This window comes from Botryllus schlosseri, chromosome 9 (genome assembly GCF_051294905.1).
Source record: "Botryllus schlosseri isolate E-star chromosome 9, Bs_hap1, whole genome shotgun sequence".
Classification (NCBI taxonomy): domain Eukaryota; kingdom Metazoa; phylum Chordata; class Ascidiacea; order Stolidobranchia; family Styelidae; genus Botryllus; species Botryllus schlosseri.
In genome coordinates this window covers 22540429-22563999 of record NC_137244.1, presented here as the reverse complement: position 1 = coordinate 22563999, position 23571 = coordinate 22540429, and the positions used below count along the sequence as shown (strand labels likewise).

The 23571-nt window shown below is 40.4% G+C and overlaps 1 protein-coding gene and 2 non-coding genes across 4 annotated transcripts; 1 reads left to right on the top strand and 2 right to left on the bottom strand.

Moving 5' to 3' along the window:
* Nucleotides 1–361: 361 nt before the first annotated feature.
* On the top strand, nucleotides 362–23447 carry LOC145446388 (uncharacterized). Of its 2 annotated transcripts, XM_080324676.1 has the most exons (14): nucleotides 362–1678; nucleotides 1797–1897; nucleotides 8082–8159; nucleotides 8463–8533; nucleotides 8600–8678; nucleotides 11422–11591; nucleotides 13616–13772; nucleotides 13830–13913; nucleotides 16279–16409; nucleotides 16694–16754; nucleotides 17607–17824; nucleotides 20155–20461; nucleotides 21067–21210; nucleotides 22511–23447. In XM_080324676.1, the coding sequence occupies exons 1-14, from the start codon at nucleotides 1561–1563 to the stop codon at nucleotides 22874–22876; spliced, it is 2085 nt and encodes a 694-aa protein (XP_080180802.1). In that variant the 5' UTR covers nucleotides 362–1560; the 3' UTR covers nucleotides 22877–23447. The 2 variants fall into 2 exon arrangements, with proteins under 2 accessions (XP_080180802.1, XP_080180801.1); XM_080324675.1 differs by lacking the exons at nucleotides 362–1678; nucleotides 1797–1897 and adding an exon at nucleotides 6486–7761.
* On the bottom strand, nucleotides 18614–18736 carry Trnal-caa (transfer RNA leucine (anticodon CAA)). The gene is made up of 2 exons: nucleotides 18699–18736; nucleotides 18614–18659 (listed from the first exon to the last, which is right to left on the bottom strand). It is a non-coding gene; the product is annotated as a tRNA-Leu (tRNA).
* Trnal-caa (transfer RNA leucine (anticodon CAA)) lies at nucleotides 18820–18944 on the bottom strand. The gene is made up of 2 exons: nucleotides 18907–18944; nucleotides 18820–18865 (listed from the first exon to the last, which is right to left on the bottom strand). It is a non-coding gene; the product is annotated as a tRNA-Leu (tRNA).
* Nucleotides 23448–23571: the final 124 nt, after the last annotated feature.

The following is a 23571-nucleotide window of genomic DNA, read 5'->3' as shown; positions in this document are numbered from 1 at the left end:
GTGCTTGTGGAGTGTGGACGCACCTGTGTCATTAGGGAATTAAGACACAACAAGTTGCTAATAGCAATGCCAACACTGGATAATATTACGTGTGAAAATCGTGGTATAGGATCTTTGATTTCGCCGATGTTAAATTATTGCATGCTCAGGATCAGGGTTTTGGTAGGGAGTTTGAGTATCGAAAGCAGACTTAAGATATTTCCGCGAACTGGTTCTCACCATAATATAATCATAATAATATACATAGTAAAATACAGTAAGAACTATGAATGCTTAATTTATTATTATGTAGGCTATAGCTATACTGTGCTTGCGGTTTGACGCAATTACTATTGTTGTTACTATGGTCAGTGTTGTTGAAATGGATTGTCGCAACGATCATATTCGCCACCGTGGGTTTGTCGGACCAGTCTCAACATAATCGGAAATTAATGACGTGCACATTGTACACAGCGATGTATTCCGATGCTCTGGTATAGTATAATACGGTATCAATGTGTATTTCTATCTGGCTCGACGCGGAAAAGGGCTGTGTTGAATCAAATCTGACCCGTATCCACAGAAGGTGAAATTCACGAAGTCTGTTCTTGTGTTTTGTAAACAGGTTTGAATGGCGGTACTAGCATTTCGCGGGTTAGACTTCATTCGGCGGGATTGTTCGTTGGGAAACTGATTCGTTTGAGCAATCAATTTATTCAGTTAGTTATGTTTACAAAACAGTAAGCTTGAGCCTGGGCGACAATGAGTTGTTGAGATCTTCCGGGGATAGGTATGTACCCGAATGTTTTGATAACTGTAGCCGATTAGCCTGGAATACCAACTCTCATGTGCTTATACCCGGGGATTGGATTATCTCCTCTTTTATTCACATAAATCAAAGTTATTCACTGCTGTATATGGTGTAGCCTATTTTTGGTGTTCATCTCGTATTAGTTTAAACAGAGAGGGCTTGGTTATATGGGGGCATTAGTAACACATTGTGACAGCTATAGTGTCTTAAAAAGTAAACACTATAGTTCTATGCTTTCAACTTTTTGTCAAATCATGTCAGCCTGACATCGCATGTCATAGTAAGTTCGGAATATTACAGATTGGTCGAGTGAGCAGATCGTTCATTGCGTTAGTGGCATCTAGGGATAAATTAGGGCAGACGAGGCTTACATAACTGTAATCTGCAGAAGATAAGCAGGTATCGTCATCTGGATACGGTAATTTCTATAGTCAAATCGTTTAGAATCGCTGAGATATTGGACATAATAATCAGGACTTTACACACAATTCATAGTTATAATGAAGATGGTCTGCTGCTGATAGGTATCAATGATTTGCGGTGATGCATTCCGCATTTCCCATTGCGTGTCATGCTGTGTTGTGTACTCTACACGTAATCTACTTTGCATGCTACAACAAATTACGGATAAACTGAAATGTCTCCGCAGTTTTACCAGTAGATGAAATCTATTCGTTATGACCGTCGACGCAATCATTCATTTGAAGATTCGTAGAAAATGTGTGTATAGTGCATACTGTTGGGCGATAGCTACGGCATAATTAATCATAATGGAGGAGGAAGCTCTTTCGGTAGACGCCTCGCAGGGACGCTCCAGTTTTCCGCTTCAAGAATCTCCTATAAGCAGGCCACCAACGCGATCATCTTCGAGAACAAAGTGGGAATTAGGTATTTCCCGTGCTTTAAATTCGGGTTACAGTGACTTATGATATATTCGTTTTTTCAATTCAAATTCGGTTGTGATTTTTCGTTTTGTATATTACCTCGAATAGCTGTTGTCATTCAGGATGGCAGGATCCAGAATCCATGCTGAAAATCGCGGTTTTCAAGGATGGTCAATCAAGTCGACCGAAAGGCGCACCGAAAGATTTACGAGACAGAATACAGGTATGCTATTTTCTAAGTTGCGATTCACCTCTGAAGGACACACATATTTCGGCCGCTGTCGACAGACAGACGACACTGTATTGGTCGTTATTGTTCAATCGCAAATAATTTCAAACAATGTTATTAAGAAATAAGAAAATATATGTGTTAATTTGGTTATCTTTCATAATTTTATATTGGTATTGAGTACATTGGGGACACCCAAAAGTTACAATGGTACTTGAACTGAGCAGTAATGTTTACAAATTGGCACCCCGTTACCACTAACGACCGTAATCTCGAATTCAACATGATATTTGTGGAAGTACTTTTTCTTGGTCCTTTTTAAATCCCATTGATCAATAGACTTGAGGCTAACTTTCTGTCGAGAATATCCTCCTTATGTTCCGTATAGAATCTCGAAGTTTGGTACATGAAAGTTTTGTTTGGTTTGCTCGGTCGATGAACTAGTGATACGATTGAATAGATTGAATGGATTTATTTTACAAGAGTGACAAAACTTGAGTGATCTTTCCTGGCCTTTATCGCCTTTTATTCAAGATAGGTGTATTAGTTCAACAGAACTCGCTGTATAGTTAATGTTAATATTGTCTCATTCAATTCGAAGATATTGAATGATATGCGAATGTGCCGCGGATACATATGTGATATCACCGCGGAGTTTACTTAATTGGTATAGTACAAGTATTTTCGTGTACAGTAGTACGCATTCTATGCTGAACAAGGACTGACAGATCCCTAATATGCAATCAAACCTTGATTGCTCTATTAACCTAATTATCTTCAGCCGTAACACCTAAACAGTAGGGGTCTTCAAAAATGACTTTTTGTACTGGCTACTTAATAAAATTGTTAGGTTCCCTAATTAAAGGCTGCACGCTAAATTTGTTTCAATTCCAACCAGTAGCCGCATTGATACAGGAGAAGAAAGTTTTTTATTTATTGTATGAAAATAAATAAATCAATTTTCAAAATTTTCTGTGAGCCCCATGAAATTGTTATGTTGTCTATAGAAACAATGCTCACCCAATTTGGCTCAATTCCAACCAACGGAGGCGGAGTTTTTGCAGCCGAAAAATTCGGAAATGAATAAAATAGTAACCTGGTCACCGTAAATACTATTTTATTCAAATCTAAATTTTGATCGTTATGTTCTTTTTACACCATATTGATGCACAGTTCATTTTGAGCTCCAGCGGCCAGTAATCTACAGTAATGAATTCGATTTGTATAGTTAGATATGCTTTGTGGTAGATTTTGCTTTTTATGACTCAGCGAAAATTTGGGGTTCCGCGAAGGCTTACAGATTAACGTAAGTGTTCAGCGGCTTAGTGAGGGTTATAAATCACTGACTTAAAATCTATGAAAGTGTTACAACCCCGGTTGTGATTTTTTGACAGAGTCGTATGACTCGACACGACATAGTTTGTCAAATAGGTGTCAAACGCATGCGTCTCTTTACGCTGATCAATGATTGCCTGATTGGATATGGATGCTCTGGATCAAACACATGTCTCTTATTCGTGATGCATTCATTTAAAAAGAAGAAGATGCCGTGCTTTCAACTTAATGGTCGTTAATTTAGGCCTACTCTTCCCAGTCGTTTCTTAAGTATAAAAATCGAACCCATAGTAATAATTTCAATTCGACAACGCTTGCGCGATGGAATTGGTACGCGTGGAAAGGCCGTAAAGTTACAAAGCGCTTCGTGAGTGATATTAATACAAAAGAACTCACTATATCAACATTTTCCATCGTCAAGTACTGCGTTATGTTATTATCATTGTCGACTCTGAATAAAATACGGTGAAACACCATTCGCTGATAGGTATCTTTGCGTTTTTGTTTCCGGTAACATATCAACACATTTAGAAGAGCTGGACGTCGTGAGCATTTTCGTGTTGACCCCGATCAATTGCGTTTCCAGGTGTCATTGTTTCTACGCTTGCACGAATTTGGTCATAAATGTATAGGCTCAAGACACAGTGCATTTCAATCGTGTGTAATCATAGGATTTCAATGTCACTATACATAACTGTTGTCCAACATGTCGACATACAAGCAATAGTGAATACATTGTTCTAATATTAGGATTAATTAATTAATTGATTTACGATTCAATTGTATATTGAAGTTCTGTACCTCAAAGAAGCTCGTCATGTACGATTCAGTGCAAAATCAGATCCGAGATTTGGAAAATACGGACTATATGCGCATTTCACATGTAGCGATCAGGGCACGACCAACCAGGTCCGGTCTCTTGAACTGGCATCCACCCCGACCTAGTGCCCGATGTCACAGTCCTCTTCGGTGTTATTCTTTCTTCGTCCGTCCTTTTTATAAGCTATTTATTGCTCTTTTTCTTTCTTTACCGGGTCTTTTTTCGGGCTTTTTTGTCGCCGTAAGAACTGCGACACGGGGGACGAGGAGCCCAGAGTAACCTCCGGCGACGGTAATCCAACCCGGGCCGCCTGCGTAGATGGCGCCGCCACTACACTACACCACATTGCTCCATCAAATATGCCGGACCTGACGTGTGGAACAGTATCCCGCTGACTATCCGACGGTCGACGAGTATGTCCACCGTCGAAATACAAGCAATTTCTACTAAATGACTACTATAATCCGTCCTCAAGATTACCGGACCACGACGTGACCGATCTCGCCTTCCGTGACATGCCAGCCACCTCATTTTTGTCAATTTATTCTTTATCTTATCTTTCATTTACTTTTCATTCAGTGTGCATGCCTTCCCTTTACATCGCCCAGGCCAAGGTGGATGTCTGATTTCAAAGATTACTCAAAGTTGTTTCGACATCTTCCTATATTTTCATTCTATCGCAATTTTTGTGGTGTATTGAACTAATAAAAATTGCTGATAAACCGAACAACTATGCGCTCGACATATGATTAAACCCTTGTGGCATCACAATATGAGCTCACATGTATCTAAAAATTATTCTCTGCAACGACCACGTCGAGTAATCGCAACAGTAAGGAACGCGTGCTTAGAATATCGCAAATCGCCAAGAAGCGACGAATGGGTTACAGAGATCGATTGCTAGAATGATACTTTTCGTGAAAGTCTTTTAGCTGCAGTTAGGATACGGTGGATTTCTGAGCAAAAATGGCTGCTTCCAAAGTGATTGTCACACTTGTAACTTTAATTTGAGACTACGTCATATTTAGAGTGCAGTGTCCACAGGCATCCTAAGTAGAGGTTGACCGATTGTCGCCCTGGCCGATGAACGAGGCCGATATTTGGAAATTTCACGATTAACGATATCGGCATATAGGAAGGCCGATATCGCGACAAATATTTTTAGATAAAAAATTTCGAAAATATTGGAAATCGACGACTCAAAGGGTGATACGCAGTGGTGGCTTTTGGGGTGGGCGAGGTGGGCGGTCGTGGGCGAGGTGAGCCCCCCAGAAGCTGCGATTACATACTTATAAGCCTCCCCTCCCCAGAAGTCTTGCCCAGGGTCCCCAGAAGTCTCGCCCAGGGTCCCCCAATCGTAGGGCCATCACTGGTGATACGTGACAGATTTACACTTGCAGGGCAAGTTTAACTGGTAACCATGCAGAGAAACTATGATTCCTGCATTACAATCTACCTCTAGTCAGTCTAGTGGACTGATCTGCAATTATGTATCACGATTTGCTTTTGGGGCTAGCCTAAATTTCAATGAATGTGCACCATTCAGCAATAACTAATTTTTTTCAGTTTGCTCGTTTGTTGTTCAGCTTTCTGAGGCATGTACAAGTGCCATCTTGTCTAATATTAATATTTTTTTGGAATATGGTTAGCTGCTCCTTCCATTTAATATCGGCCTATGATATCGGTTATCGGCCTTGTGAGTGTGTTGATAATCGGTATCAGCCTGTAAAAATCAATATCGGTCGGTGTGTTTTATGCAAATGGTGGCGCTAGAGACTCATTTCAAGTTTCAATATCATATCACATCGCTAGAAGGCTGATACACCGGCCATTAGGGCTGGGCACAATGATTCGAGTACTCGAATCTGAATCGAGTATTAATTTTAATGATTCGAGTCGAGTAGTAAAAGACGATTTTTTCGAGTACTGAAATTATACGCTCCTCACCACTGAAAGTTGATTTATCAACGAGGAGTTTATCAACGATCAACGAGTTTATGCTAATTTCACTGTTGAAGCCTTGAAACCTTGACTGGCCGTATCGTAGCATACGAAACATGAAGTACAAAGCTACGAACGTTACTGGAAATAGCACATTTCCGAAGTCATGATCATCCCACAATATTGTCACCAAGTGCAATGAAATCGGTATGGTCGAAAAAATAACAAAGTATCCTTAATATTATGGATAGCAGGCAATATATTCTTTGTGGTCGCTTAAAAGGGACATATTTGAACTTTGGCAAATAATATTCTGCTATGACGTCATAATGAGTGATACTCGATTACTCGACTCGACTCGAAGCATTTTATGTGATTCAGAATCAAATCACTCAGGTACTCGATTTTGCCCAGCCCTACCGGCCATACAACGATGCCGTGTTAGCATCGATACAGATACTACAGGCCTACTGTACAACAGCCAATTCGATCAACTGTATTATGTTATTGATTCATCGTTGACTTAACAGATCTTCACTCATTGGGGTGAAAATACAGATCGTCCGAATTGATAATTAGCTAGTGGTTATCCTAATGAACTCCGCCATTTATTGGGCTAATTCCAATTCCGGCACAAAAATAATGTAACGATATAGTTGAATCACAATTTATCTCGAGACGAATCGTATGCACATCGATGATAAATATGAAGAATATTAATTTGGAAACTTTCACTCCACAATGCATACTACAGTATATGAAAAGTAAATAATTAATGTTTGAGGACTATCCGCATCTTGACATGTCATGGCGTGACGACATGAAAAACCGACTTCATTTAAACCTAAGTTACAACTCTCAAATAGTGTTCTGCGCAATATTGAAGTGTTTGCTAGCGATGACTTGAACTAAATACACCACGTCCATAAATAAACGTGTTTATATCACTTCATCGTCATACAAGGATGAAAACGCGAAACTTTTTTGGCATCGGCGTTTACAGTTGTTCAATTTGGGTGTACAGAAGGAGTGTGCCTATCAGTAGGAACTGAAAATCAGTGGTCAAGACGATAAAATGTTGTTGAAATAAGTGTGTAGATGATTTATAGGTGATAGCAGATAGTTGAGATATCATTCCATTTCGTTAGTCGATGTCATCCTACTGTCAGTGTCATTTGACATTACTGTGTCGATTGAAGTTTGGTATATCTGCACACTGCTCTAAAAATACATTCTTCATTGTGAATTCCTGTTCTAGGTTGTACGGTGGAGTGGGCTATATACCCTATCGCCCATACTCACCAGATTGCAAATTGGCATACTAATGGTACTCGCCTGTGAGGGGGCCTTTTGGTTACCCGATGACAAAAGTTGTCCAAGTTGAAACTATAGATTTCTGATTCCTAAATGTCTGATGTTAAAATAATGAATCAGAGATGTGTCTGTTCAAGTGTTCATTGACTAAAATCGTGTCTCATTTTTAGTTGTATTTCGCTACCTCATGTGATTTTGAATGCCGAAAAATACAGTCATATTTCCTTTTCTATGTAATTATAACAACAAGTGTTTTTATATATATCTCAGCATAATGGCAGCGAGGTGTCGCAGCAGCCAGTCATGGTATCGTTCTCAGTCTTATGCTTCTATATACATGAATTTATCGGTCAGATCAAGGGATATAATGGTCAACTTGAGAAAAGTATCAATCGGAGAGAAAAGGATCTTGATCACATCTCTCGATAGGCCCAGCTCTACGTACATGGTAAAATCTCGGGAGATTTAAAAAAAATATACGGTCGGAACCTTCCACATCTCCAAAAGTTTCCTCAAATTTTCCAAACGCATATCTCATTTGTATACTATACTTAATGATTATTCGTTGCTAAATCTACCAACAATCACCTTGATATACCGTGATAGTGCTACTTGAGACTTGGACTAAAATTGCATCAATGTAACTCTCGAAGTAGGCCTAAAAAGGAAATTAAAAACCGACACATTGTCTTGGGACGCAGTAAATGATATTTTTTGACTATATAAAGCGTGATGCCGTTTGATTGCACTTACCGATCTCCGTTTTAGAGAATGGAGCAAACCATGTTACGGAACAGACTAAAAGAAAATAAAAGGATAAAGTCGAGTACCCAAAAGTCGCAAAAAGTAAGTACGAAGTTCACGTACTGAAATTCACTTGTGAAGGGCATTGTTGCATTAAACAATTTGCATAAATATGGAATTGGTCGGTGGTATCAAATAAGCAATATATCAAAACGTTTAATTGTATACTAAAAGGACTGATACAGAGCATGCTATCATCACCATAACTTCGCAAGTTATTTATTCTTTGGTTATCCCGGTGGTGCCCAATGTATTGTAGGTACACGATCAGTCTATCCACTCTGCAACTCATTAGAAAAACTCATCCATCAATGCCAAACAATACACAGACATTCTATCCTCCAGTTCATAGGTATCTTCCGAAGAGTGGTCGGGAGCGTTATATTACTGCTGCGGTGCTTTCGGCGGAGGAGAAAGTATGTTTTCTTCTGTGTTGCATATTATCGTGAAATGCAACCGCCATAGACTCAATTTCCACACAGATTCGCCATTCAATCTAAGAACATGACGCTGACCCATCGAGAAGAGACCGAAGATTTCGAAGTTTTCAGAACGTGCTCTGTAAGTGTATTGGAAATTCGGTTTCTCGCCAAAGAAATATATTTAGTGCCCCGTAGAAGAAGTGACTGTCCAATGTCCACTCAATCGACATCTCGTCGGCGCCGGCAATGTCATAAAAGCCTAGATGTAAACTGACCCATAGCATATCTCCAAAGAAGTGATTAAAAATGAATGTATGGTCTTCGAAACATCATACAATTTGAAACAAACAAACATTAGGATTAAACTATAGTGTACAATATGTACGTACGTACAACGCCGTACATGTAATCAACGGTCTCGTCATCCTGCCAATAGGTGGATAGGTATCAAGTTTTATATGTATATATGCAATATTCATAGATTGTATACGGTTTCTCAAACCTGATGTGTGATGCAGTTTGTGGTTTTAGATTCGGGCCAAATATTCTTGGCGTCCACCTCATAACCAGTGCTATTTATCGATTGCTGCTTGATTGATACCATTGGGTAGTTATAATTAGACTGAGGCGATCATAGCTTGTCCTATTGCCCACTATAATAGTATCTTAAAATAATGACTAGGCATAATCTATCATGTGGTATTAGTCGGATCAGGGTCTCTGATATAGGGCTCTTCAAAAATGACTTTTTTTCTCAAATCGTACTGGCTACTTGATAAAATTGTTAGGTTACCTAATTTAAGCCTACACACAAAATTTGGTTCAATTCCAGGCAGTAACCGCTTTGCTACAGGAGAAGAAAGTTTCTATTTATTATATAAAAATAAATAATAAAAAATTTGAAAATTTTCTGTTCACCCCATGGAAGTGTTAGGCCGTCTATAGAAACGATGCTCGCCAAATTTGGTTCAATTCCAACCAGTGGAAGCGGAGTTATTGCCGTCGAAAAATTTGGATTTGAATAAAATAGTATTTACGGTGAGCACAACTATAATAAATAAACAAAGAATCGGTCACCGTAAATACTATTTTATTCAAATCCAAATTTTTCGACGGCAATAACTACGCTTCCACTGGTTGGAATTGAACCAAATTTGGTGAGCATCGTTTCTATAGACGGCCTAACACTTTCATGGGATGAACAGAAAATTTTCAAATTTTTTATCATTTATTTTTATATAAGAAATGGAAACTTTCTTCTCCTGTAGCAAAGCGGCTACTGGCTTGAATTGAACCAAAGTTTGTGTCTAGGCTTAAATTAGGTAACCTAACAATTTTATCAAGAAGCCAGTACGATTTGAGAAAAAAAGTCATTTTTGAAGAGCCCTTGTACATTGTACATTGTACATATGTATGTTATGACGACATAGTCACGGGAAAATTGCAGCACATATGTGAGATTGAGAGATGCATCTCAATTAATAGTTTGTCTTCATGGAGATCGCAGGGTTATAATCAGTTGATATTAACCTAAACCTAAATGGTTTCCTACTTGTTATATTTACTCTACGACGGGTTATTTCATGAAGAAGTTCGTGTTTTTGTAACCCCGTGATATGCATTCTCATGGATGTCACGGTTTTCATTCTGCAAATGTTATATCATTCGTGCCCAAGCAAACAGCATTCATTTTTCTGAATGAGCACTGACGTAAAACGTTTCCGGTATCTTTTGCTGAAACAATTGTAATTTTACAAATGACATCTGTTGCTACATCTTACCGGGGTTTACACTTTACCACAAGAACGTCTTGTCTGTGTGTTTATCTTGGTCAATAATGTGGCTTTCGTGAAAGGATCGCCGTCTCCAGTATATGCAATGTTACTCAAAGCTTCGGTCGTTATATATTCAGCTCAAGCGTGACAGTTTTTATCGCATGTCTATAAAACGGACCAAACAACTTGAAAATTGAAGATCAACTGTTTCTAGTCCCAAACTCATATCATGCGTCACAATGCTCGTAGTGGTGACCCACGTGACCTCGCTCCATGTCTTGTTGACGTGTATCGGCCTGACATTTAGAATGGTCTGTCATGTTAAACGAATCATCTACCATTCCAAACACGAGCCCTTTCGAGTAACATATTGTGTTTTGCAAATGATATACGTACACATGACGGGAAATCCTCATTTGATGATCAGTATTTCAGGAAATATTTGATCAGTTGATGTATGAATAAAGATGAATTAGATGCCTGTCAACATTTTCACCCTCATTCAAGCACTGTAGGTGACTGTTGCATGCTAATGATCGCCTCGACTTGTTAATTGCAATCCAAACAATGTTTCCCGCCCAATTATTCCCTTCCGTGAACGTAAACCACATTGCAAACAGACAGCTACAAATCTTTGGTTGTATACTATTATGGGCCTACTGTAGACACGTCACACGCACGTTCAGCTCACACTTACGTAAAGATAGCGGAAGAGAGAAAAAAGAAAAGGATCATGCCAATATAGACGGGAATTTATTCCGAAAATATTTTCAGTTTAGATTCGGCTTTTGATACGAGACCTTTATAAACTATTTACATAATATGCTATTGTTCAAATGCCACATATATCTCAACGCATTTCTGACCAACACGCAGTCACGGCTCCTATATTTCACACCCCGCTGGTCTCGATAGGCTCACCATGAACAAAATCCGCAATTAGAGGGAGTTGAACACGATATCAAGGTTTCTACATTGTATATATCATATTACATCATATTACACTTATGAATTCGTACGATATAGGGCTATAGGCCTACTACTAATGTGCAGTGTTAGCACACCATGAAATATCTATCGATTCAACCGGTCACCATACTGGTTTAGGTAAACTTGGAATTGCGAATGATTTTGTCAACCCCTCCGGAACACCGAACAAAAGACGATTTACGAAAGGTGCAGTTTTATCTGCGGGCCACCGGTGCCAGTCGATTGCTAGCCAGCGCTTCTACGCCCGAAGACCTCGACAATCTGTCTCGACACATAGCTTACGAAAGGTACGGGCTAATCGCGTGGCACTTATCAAATAAATATTTCAGATATGCGCCGGATACACTGCGTCTGTTGCAATCGATTTTGGCGATGTGTCGGAAATCCTATACTTGTTTCGGAAGAAATTGTTTTCTACGTTTTTTTTTTCGGGAATGTTTTGCGCCTCTTCTCCCACGCTGATGATGGATATGATTACCATATTATATTTATTACAATATGCCCTACTTATTGGATTGGCGGGGACCAATTGACTATGAATTATATAGTCAAAGGCGATTCAAAGGATTTCCGGAATGGAGGGGTTAATTTATTCCTCTTCGAGTATGGCATACTGCCAATATTCGCGGGATGGGCAAATGCAGCGTTATATTATAGCTAACGGAAAGTATTCGTTTACGATTACGGCGCGGAGTAATCATTTATTCACGATGGCAGACATTTTCACTGCCTGAGTAAATTATCGTCACCTGCAGCAATAATATCCATGGAGACTTAAGCACTAAATCACGACAGCATAGCCTAAAGAAATAACAGTCTATAATAGATTGCATCTTGCTGAAATATCAACACAATGTACGCAGAGCATGCTGAACCGGATCACGGAAACCCAACTAAAGTAAAATAGATTTGTACTGTATAGTTACGGTCTTACAGACACTGTGGGTTAGTTTCTCACGTGATTATGATCATGTCTTTTAATGTTGACTGCTCTTATCTGCTTAAACCAGGGGTTCTCAACCCGCGGCCCGCAGACGCTTATTCTGTGGCCCGCGAGATATTTCGATATGATCGCAAGCTACTTAAGCTCTCTTATCGCACCGTCTCTGTTTCGTTTGATTTATTCTCATTCTTCAATCTCTTCTGGTTTCTTGATATATGGTGGGGTTTAGATTCTCATTGTTTTGAATAGGTCTTCGGATAGTTCCATCTGGAGTTATACATATCACCTGATCTTAGAAAAAAGCGTTGCTAGCTAGGTCTCAGGTCCAGCAATCCTTATTTTGAGGCATTGTTGAGATTGCCGACGACGTTAAAGACGCATGGTTCAAAATTGCTTGTTATATCGCTAAACCCACGAAATCTGCTAGATAAGGTGTGTTTTCAACAAAACGTTACTATACTGTGCGAATCTCCGCTTTTTCCGGAATTTAGCAGCAATGACAACTTCACCTAACAAATTTCGAAGCTGCAGTTGTCTGATTCAACCGTGACAAGAAGAGTAACAGCAATGTCAATTGATCTTTTGTCGCACGCTTTGAAACACGTTGCCGCGTAGACTACTTTAACCTAAGCATTGGACAGAATCCACGGACATTGCAACGCTAATTGTATTGGAGTATTCTATCGGAGTGGATATATTTGTAGAGGTAATGCTGGCCGGGTAAACGTGGGGAGAGGGGACTAGCAAACGACATCAACTTGACAAAGCTGGCTTCTGTAACTACTGGTGCAGGGCATAAGCCAGGAAAGGAAAGGAGAAGGGTTGATTGGTTTGCTCAGAAATTATCCCGAACATGAGACTTCTTCTCATATCACTGAGAGCTCAAAGTGACAATGGCCTCTGTAACGAATAGGTACCGTAATTTTGTACTTGCTCGCTCACGCATTGAAACAAAAAGTTCAGTTCTCTGCTGCAAGGTTTTGAAGGTGCACCCGTCTTAGGAACGAATGCAATGCACGCTTCATGAAGGGATTTACTTCCGTCGGAGGATGACATAATCCCACTAGAAACAGCAACGGAAAGCTCACGAACGCTGTCCCTTAATGCTGTAGAATGCATACAAATGTACTAAAATACACATTTACGACTGGTTAGCCTAGCAGTCCACAAATATATGGTAATAATATTCTGCGGCCCGCAGCGTCTTTTGCTGTTAAGATGCGGCCCGTTATGCTAGGAAAGTTGAGAACCCCTGGCTTAAACTATGGATGCTGCATTTCATAAAAACTGCATATCATTCAGAATAATACCGGATGGCCCTGCATGGTGGTATATTTCTTGGATCGTAACCGGAACAACTTCGTTCAGGTACGAAACGGAGCGAGTGGTCGTTCAGCAGGGCCGGACCCCGGATCGGTTTTATTTCATGATCACCGGAAAAATGTTGGTGGTTCGAGAATATCACATCGACAGCGGTACGATCTCCAAAACTGTCGGAGTGCTTACGAAGGGAATGACCACAAACGTACGTGTCCGTGATACACGGCAAGGCTTTTTCAGTCACGCTCTATCGAATGTATAGGTTGAGGAAATGGAACAACGTACGCTACGGCGGTCGTCGTTAATTTGCCGTGGGCCGGTTGAAACGCTTGTCCTCGATAGCGACGTAAGTCTGTCTCTACACACTATGATAACCTTACGATTTCGAGTTACAACAACCAGGCTGGTGGTTGCAATAAATCAACTTTCCATTATTTATGCATCTGCAGGGTTGATCATGTAATTAGCGCTGGAGCTCAACCATTCATGTTCATTCTAGATTAGAACACTGCAAATACATACTACTCTGCGTTATTACTAGGGCCATTTTTATATGACTTTTAAAAATCAATTATATGACTTTATTTTATGGAAAATATGACTTTATATGACCTTATGTGAAAATAGTGTATTTTTACATGTAACCAACGTCACTCATGGAACTGACGAGTAAAACATACACAACATAACAGTAATACGCATCCATTTATATTTTAAACCACTGTTGTAGTACAGTTTCATGTAGTGTGTAATGTTGGAGTCTTTAAAGTGAAAATTTGGACGTAAAATGACTTTAGTAAGGAAATGTGCGCTCCACAGACGCTGATGTGGGTTGACACTTCTGCAGGTTTGCATACAGCGCTGGGAAATGTATTGCCTTTGTGGCTCCATAATTTGTTTCACATGGTTTTTGTCCAATCGCTTCTTAATGTAATGTTTGAGCTCAAGCGGACCTTTTCTGAAATCAAGGGCATTTAGATCAGCATTAGCCTCTCTGATGTTGTACGTACGACTTTCCAATTTCAGTATCAAGTTTGAAATATTGTTGTAGTGGAGGTGACCAATTCTTCAATTATTTATTATAGTGGTGCCCACCGTAAATACTATTTTATTCAAATCCAAATGTATTTGTATATAAGTTAACCAAGATGGAACTTTTTAGCCTGCCTACCCACTGACTGAACTTCAAATGACGTCCTACTTCAGTGCGCAAAAGTAAAACAGATTGTGAAGCAACACATGCAATGTGTGACCTCATAAGTCTGTGACTGTAATGTTATGTAGGCTAACCTTACAGCTTGCCTTCGTTCAATCAGAAATTGTCTTACTTTCTTAGTGCTTAATTGCGTCACCGCTTAAATTGGCACTTTTTATTTAAAGGATACAACAATATGACTTTATAACTCAAATATGACCTAACCAGGAAAATATGACTTTATATGACTTTATAACTTTCTTAATATACCCCATAGGGACGTGGTTTTCGCGTTAAAATTGATTTCACGACTTACTGATGCATAGAAAAAAATATGACTTTAATGACTTTAAATGGCCCTAGTTATTACTATTCATCAAAGCCAACTGTCCCCAATTCTTTCATTTGTTGTAGAAGTGACTTTATATTTTTGTGATCGCATAAACGGTACATATTTGAACTTTTTACATCATTCATAATGTTGTGACGTCATAATCGACACACTCAGGTACTTAATTTAGCCCAGCTCTAGTGGTAATATGAGAAGTGAATATATTCTATACTGGCTTGTTTTCTTAACGTGGAACCCATTTTTGAGCAGCCTAATTTTTTTCCTTTTCATCGACTTCGTACGCGCCAGTGTAATAATTTGTGGAAATGCACTTATCACTATCAGTGATGTCTTTTACGAGCATGCCTACATTGCCTACATTCGACTATCACGTATTCGCGCCGGCCAGACTTGAGAGTGTCATCCTCGCGGATTAACGTGGTCTGATTCACTTTCGAGATGGCACTTTCTCGCAATTCTGGTTGACAGAAATCCACGAAAACACAAGGCCATGGTCTGTTTATTGATTCCGTAATACTTTTACTGAATCGATAGGACGTTTTCCGAATCAACAAGTGCGTCGTAGCGCCAATATATATTTTTAGACGATGGCAGATGATGTTCCAAAACTGACATATTTTCCATCCGCACTCTTACAACTGTCATATCTTTATCTCGGCACCATACCGAAGCTTTTTGGGGTGTAGCTTCAATGTCGCGGTTCAATTAGAGCGTAAAAGTCACCAGTCGGACGCCATTAAAATTGTATGTGATTTCACAAGTTGAATATATTTCTAATTCGAGACTCCGGCGGTTTCATCGAGGGGGTTGATTTTGATGCAATATACTTGTTCGCCTACATTATCGCCGCTGTAGATCAGGTGATATAGTTCTATTAAGGATATGTCTGTAGCCAAATGACGCTAAGGCCACTGGCAATTTATTACGAGATGCCTGTATTCTGCATATTACAACCGTACCAATATTCGCCATTTTAATCACAATATCATGACTGGTTACATACACAGGGTATGTATGTCATTTGAAAACGATGCAATTTACCGTAGATTTCACGCTAATTTGCATGCGAAAGCGTTATGCGACCGCATAAATAATAAAATGGTCTTGATTTTCCCCGTTGTAATCGATTATCCCGCGTCACCGCTGTATATATGCTTCGTTCAGGATTATTTTCTTATCCACGGTGAACGCGGAGGTGCACCGAAAGAGTTTCTGTCGCGTCACCATCTATTCAAGGCATTCCCGTTTCAATCGTCACAATGCCAGAAACACCATGTGCGACTGCAGTATTACCCGTGAGTGATCCACGGTTATCTTTTAGCTTAATATTGATATAAGGCATATATTGACATATATGAAAACAATTAACATAGGTTTACTGCGTATGAGTACTTCTACGTATAGTTTTGAAGACCTACCAGGGCTGGCGCAGCGTTTAGTTCTTTGAACTAGGAATAGATAACGTATTTCCCGATAGCCGGTGTAAATGTCGATTGAAAATTTAAATTGTTGTGATATCGTTGAGAGTCATTTTCGATGAAAATCTAAGCTAATACGATCGTATTCTACAATTTTAAAGGAAGGGAGCAGTGGTGTTTGGAGGCGCGAATGAATTCGAATGGATATACATCATAAAATCGGTAAAACATTTGGATTATATCTATATAGTATGTTACTTTACATAAGTTACCCAGTTATGGTACTAACTAACAAATTTCGGACGTCTTATCACTTGACTTGTGTTTCATAAATATACCGTAATTCAGAGGTTGGCAGCCCTTTTAAAAACTGACACCAATTTAAAGGAAAATGATCAGTATTTAGTTGCGACCCTATTTTGTTTTCCGACACCGAGAAAAAGATTTCAAGTATTGCTGAGGATAAATAATAATCTGCATATTTCATAATCTAATTACAAAGAAATAATGTTGATACACAACAGTATTCCAAAATGCTTGATGCTTCAAATCACACACATGCTTGATTTCACAAACGCGAAATTGTCAATTTGCTTCAAAGTTTAATTTGCGCTGTTATGCAATGGGTCCATCTGCAATCTGCATATCCTCTATCGGTTTGACTTTGCATATAAGCTTGTAACCGCGTGTCATGCTCTTTTTTTCAATCGATTACGATGTTCCGTTTTTATATAGGCCTAGCCTTCTCATCGCGCCAAATCCGGCCTCGCGCAACCGTGTGGTTAAAAGCGATAAGCAGGCCCCGCTGGTGAGGCAGAGAGGAGACAAGCCTCTCCTGTGCACAAGCACATATACAAATGTGATACGGCATGGGCATGGGCCAGTTGTTGAATGTATATTTCCAGAATTCAGATGCATTAAAGTGTACTGACATAATTGGTTTTCATGATGTAACATGAAACATTGAATCAACACATACTATAGCAATGTACAAAGCCATCTGCAACACCGAGTAATCTCACCCGTACCTGTACCTGTACCGGTAAGGTATTAATCGAATGGTATTGTCGCCAGGGAGAATGCTCATTGGTACGCGCTCAAATGGTATCAGACTTGAGAAGACGCAACAACCCAATGTTCAACAAACGCACAATCGAAGAGCTTGGTTGTCAGCGAGTGAAACGGTCGCAGTCCGCGGCGGAAAAATTAGCGAGCTTTCAGCTTTGGCGGCCCGGATCAAAACCGACCACTTCTCAGCGTCCGCGAATCAGGACGGCGGCAGACGCGTCAAGGTACTACTTTTAATCAATGTTCCCCCTTCGCGCAGTTCTGACGCGGTCTCTGGGCACAAAAAATCTAAGCTGTGCACAGAAAAAGCGTAAAGTGATGACCTTTTTTTAGTCATTACTCGCTGTTGGTGTGAGTTGGTGAGTGCGCGCAGACTCATGAAAAATTAGAGGGAACATTGCTTTTAATGTAATGAATTTGTTTTTATATTTAGCATTTATTCGTTCGATGTGTAAACTGTACTTAATAGAATACCCTGGTCAGCATATATAATTCTTGTTCTCATTTTGATCATCGCAATTCGTATAGCAGAATAGTTTGACATTGAAATCCTTCCCTTCTGTGGAATACATGGATTAGCATATAATGTATATTTAGGAATTTTCGTATGAAAGGACTTGAAAATGTTGTTGACGTAGTCCAAATTCGTTATCGATATGTAAACTTTATCAGTTGTGACGCAACACCCACGAGATTGAGCCCGGCGACCACTCTGCCATCGGGACAATGCGAAAATCTACCGCAACCATTTATAATTTATTATTGAGTCGCTGTTTTAGCAATTGGAAATTGAAATACATATATGGGTGTCAGAAGTGGGATTCGAACCCTCCCTCCATTCGGAGACCAGAAATCTCAGCCCCACAATCACAGCAAGTAAGAGCCCACGCTCTTGAGTCTGGCGCCTTAGACCACTCGGCCATCCTGAAATTGGGGAAATCTGCCGCATTTATTTATTAAGCCATTACTGTGTCATGATAGTAATGCCAAATTGAAATAAATATAAACAAGTGTGTCAGAAGTGGGATTCGAACCCACGCCTCCATTCGGAGACCAGAAATCTCAGCCCCACAATCACAGCAAGTAAGAGCCCACGCTCTTGAGTCTGGCGCCTTAGACCACTCGGCCATCCTGACGTTGCGGAAATCTGCCGATTCATTTATCAAGCCATTACTGTGTCCTGAAATTAATTCCAAATTGAACTAAATATAAACAAGTGTGTCAGAAGTGGGATTCGAACCCACGCCTCCATTCGGAGACCAGAAACCTCAGCCTCACAGTCACATAGTAAGGAAGAGGATATGCTCTTGAGTCTGGCGCCTTAGACCACTCGGCCATCCTGACGTTGCGGAAATCGCCGCATTCATTTCTTAAGTCATTACTGTGTCATGATAGTAATTCCAAATTGAAATAAACGTACCTGGGTGTGTCAGAAGTGGGATTCGAAGCCATGCCTCCATTACGAAACCAGGAATGAATCTCAACCTTACATTCTTATAGTAAGGAAGAGAATGCGATCCTGTGTCTGGCGCCTTACGCCACTCGGCCATCCTGACGATGCGAAGATATATGATATTTATTTAGAAACAATTATTGTGTCATTTTAGTGATTGTAAATTGAAATAAATAACAGTAAATATGTCAGAGGTGGGATTCGAACCCAGGCCTCCATTTGAAGTCCACAAATCTCAGCCTCACTTTTATAGTAAGCAAGAGCATATATGCCCTTGAGTCTGGCGCCTTAGACCACTCGGCTATCCCGAAGATGCGAATATCTACCAAATTTATTCATAATGCTTATTGAGAGATAGAGAGAGAGAGAGAAATATTTTTCGGTTCGTCCAACCGCAAAGAAAATAGCATTGACGCATGAAATAATTACAAGATACTTAACGGTGTATGACAGGGTGTAATCGATATGACTCTGGGTAGGGTCAGCCTGTCGGATCACACACTGTATTCAACAATTACTGATTTTCATTATAAAATTGGTTTATTGTGTCATATTAATGATTGTAAATTGAAATATATACGAGTAACTGTGTCAGAAGTGGGATGCCTCCATTGGGAGACCAGAATCTTCAGCCTCACATTCGTAGTAAGGAAAAGCATATGCTTTTGAATCATGAGTCTGGCGCATTAGACCACTCGGCCATCCTGACGATGTGAAAGTCCATGGCATACATTTATAAGTTCATTTTTGTGTTGTGTAGTCATTAAAATAAAAATAATGACGTCAGAAGTGTGAGCGAGTAAGAGCATACCCCTACGCTTTTCAGTCTGGCGCCCAAGACCACTCGGCCAGCGTGACCATCGCTACGACGATACCTATACATAATTTTCATTTTCATCATAATTTCTTTTGTATAGTCAGCATTGAGTTATAGAAGGATATAGGGTATCTGGATTTGGATATCCTGGCTATCCTCATTACGGCGATGCAAACCTTTTTTTGCTGTGTGCTGCAACGCATATTGCAGGGATAACTAGATATCGAGTTCCAGACATCCCTGGCATTTTGTAACAAACACTGGAATTTTCATTTCTATATCAGGGAGCTGGCAAAGCTCAGCCTAGAATACGACGAGAGTAACCAAGGAAATGGTCCGATCTCAATTACACGTGCTGCTGAAGCACGAGCGAGTCGCGATGACGCAATCAAAAAACATTCTGTCCGTCAACATGTCGAGGAAGAGATGAAGCCAATGCAGCCGATTTTGAGCAAAAGCGTTTACTCGTCGACGAAGTCTTCCGCGGCCGACGCGCAATGGAAGAAAAAATCGGTGGCTCTACGAAGCGCCCCGCCCATTTTGAGACAGGCGTACTTGGAACTCGGAAAGCTGAGAGCCGGCGATGTGTTGGTGAGATGAGATGTGGCATAATTTGAGTATAGGTACTCGCATGTATGAGTGTGGTCACTCGCCAGTAAATAAGTACACCTACTGTGTCGGAGTAGTCAAGTAGGTTTTGTCTAGCACAGGGGTTCTCAACCTGGGGGGCGCGCCCCCCTTGGGGGGCGTGAAACATCTGAAGGGGGACGCGAAGAAGTGGTAACCTGGAAATTTTTTTCGCGCTTCGCGTGATTTACCTCCAATGCACGCGTGTTTCTCTCTATGTAGACCCAATTTCAAATATTTTTATTCTCTCATCAACATTCATAACCGTCCATACCGCCAAACAATCTGTTGGGGTTGCTAGCATCCCAGTTGGATTTTGTGATATGACGATAAGGGGGGCGCGAAATTTTTCACTATCAAAAAGGGGGGCGTGTCTAAAAAAAGGTTGAGAACCACTGGTCTAGCACATGCAACACCAATACTTCTATGTGTGAGCAGAAATTTAAGATCCTTTACGTTTAGTTGAGTGCCAACGGCGACTAATTTGACCATCTTCTGTTACTCATTTGCAGCTTTGGGAATGTTTGAAACTTTTTGGAAAATAATCCATATCCAATATCCATTCGTAGGGTTTGGAATCCACGCCGAGTCAAATGGAAGATCTGCAACACACCCGTTTGATAAGCGACACCGGGTCGGAAGTCGTGCTTCTTCACCGGAAATTCTTCATGCGCAATGCGCCCTCTTCTCTCCTGAGCGAAGCCAGCGTTCGGGTAAGTTTAAATACTGATAGCTTTCTTAAGCCCTGTCAATCGGTTTTGAGCCGTGTTAAAAATTATCGAGAGTGAGCTGCCCCAACTCATTATTGTGTTAACGTATCAACAGAGGTGGTCCCAATAGGCAGCGTTGTTACTCAATTAGAGATAGATGTAAAGCCGTGCATTTCTACTCAATTACAAGCAGAAGTATCTATTTCTGAGACGTGCCAAGTCTAATTGTAAAATGATAGGCCTGAAAAGACAGCAATGCCACTTCAAAGCCATTTCTCGCTGATAATGACGAAGACAATGTGGATTTGAGAACAGCATTGTCATACAGGCGCCGCCATGTCTGCTTCTCTCTGATCAATTAACACACGGTGCAATCCCTAATTAAGATTTCAAAGCGTTCGATAAGCCCGGCACCCGGCACCCCAATTTTACCAAGATATGAATTCATTATAGGGATGGGTGCATCGTAAATTCCGATAATGCAAGTCTTCTCGCTTCGACAAACTTACGCGTAAGCTACACTCTCGCACGATCCGCATACACGTATATAATAACATAGAGTCACCAAAATTTGACGTTTAAGCGAGTAATGAGCAATCTCGGCAGACTGGGGCCGCTGGCCGCATTATCATGTAAGACGGGAAACGGTCCGCGGGCCGGACAAAATCCCGTCGCGGGCCGGATCCGGCCTGCGGGCCTTATGTTGCCCGCCTATGGTATACATCGACCAAATTAGGTGCAAATCGTCCGTAGGCTCATACTGCATGTTTTTCGAAAGTATTTACACAATTATGGCGTAATTATACAAAGTTTTGTTTTGTTTAAAACACTATTCGCGACTAACGTAAATTGAACAAGTGATTTGTGGTACAGAACTTCAGAATAACGCGAAACAATAACTTCATATTGTTAATTTATTCGCTAAAAGCTTTTCGACTAACTCTCATCAGTAGCGAACGTTAGTGATGGGGTGAATCAAATTCGAAATGTAAGAACTATTTTGTCTGTATGACGTAATAATATCAAAAACAAACAACTAGTAGACGGGCTAGATACGTAAATTGGCCAATAACGCCACAAATAGGTGAAGTCTTCGGACATATATTCATCAGTTACTGTAATGGATATTTCATGCAGCTCCAACGACGATTTCATACGAAAAAAAACACTTTCTACTTTTCAAATTTTAAAGTGTTAAAACCATTTTAGTAACCACCCGAGGAAACATTGCAAGTATTCAAAACCTACTTGACTACTGTAAAGGAGTAAAATTACTCCGTTACTGACCACATCTGCTTATCAGGCAACAAACTATCCGGGCATCGAAAAGGCGCGGGCTGAACACGAAACGAGCGAAGCCTGGTCGATGTACAAGTCGTCGGTGTCAAAGATGCTCGCATCGCGAAAAAACCTGGCGGTTTCTCGAAAAGACGCGCCCGGACCTGCGCGATCTTCCGCTCAGTTTCGGCAGGCCGGACAACGCGTTACGCCTAGGACTGCGCAACGATCGAAAAGCACCGGAGCGGAATTGTCGCCTCGCGCTCGAAGAAAGCCGAAGTTGTACACGAATTTAGCAGTACGTTCCTTCAACAGTGGTAGTAACAAGAATGGTTATTCGAGAAATATGAAGATTGTCAACGGCCTCAAAATTGCGTTGCCCTCTTCGTAGTCGCGAGATTCATGAATGCTGACGTGTGTACCTGTACAACTGTTTTTGTAAAGAGATGCAAACTGATACTGATGACCCGATAAGTCCACGCATAATTTGAACACTTTATGCAGTATCATACTCTGGCAATTGCTCATCTTTGAGACGAAAAGTCCGGCGGTTCTTCAATCGTTAGAACACACAGAATCTTATGAGGCTGTAAGATCCGATTCGATGGCGCAGTTGTTTGAGATAGGTAATCATTACGACCAACCTTTCTGCGATAAATGTTGGGAATATCTAGGCGATATGCAATATCGCTAATGTGATGCTCATTCTGCGTTATCGCCAAACGTACATGTAGCCGTAGGCCTGCATGACATGCAATATGTGAACTTGATACTGTAGCGGCCGACCAGTCGTAATATACCCTCGATTTTATACCTGGAACCTTGTCAGCAATTTCTTCATTAAACTGAAAAGTCTATGGTTTCAGATGTGTGGCGCACTAATTTATACTGACATTTTATACCTGAGATTATTGATTATGTCCGTACGTTACTGCCTCCACTTAATAAAACTTCTTACCTGGTGTCGTGATCTAAATCGAGTTGTATACTGAATACGAGGATAGCCACTTTCATTCGCTACCTAATAAAATAATTCAATCGTAACATCCGGAACAAGTCGAAATCGAATTTCGGCGGTGATCTATC

What these genes read in the sequence shown, in the direction of transcription:
- LOC145446388 (XM_080324675.1), top strand. Translation starts at nt 7,513, where the DNA reads ATGCCGAAAAATACAGTCATATTTCCTTTTCTATGTAATTATAACAAC. An exon ending in CGAAGGGAATGACCACAAAC is followed by an intron (nt 13,773 to 13,829) that starts GTACGTGTCCGT and finishes TCGAATGTATAG; the next exon opens with GTTGAGGAAATGGAACAACG. An exon ending in GTGCGACTGCAGTATTACCC is followed by an intron (nt 16,410 to 16,693) that starts GTGAGTGATCCA and finishes ACAATTTTAAAG; the next exon opens with GAAGGGAGCAGTGGTGTTTG.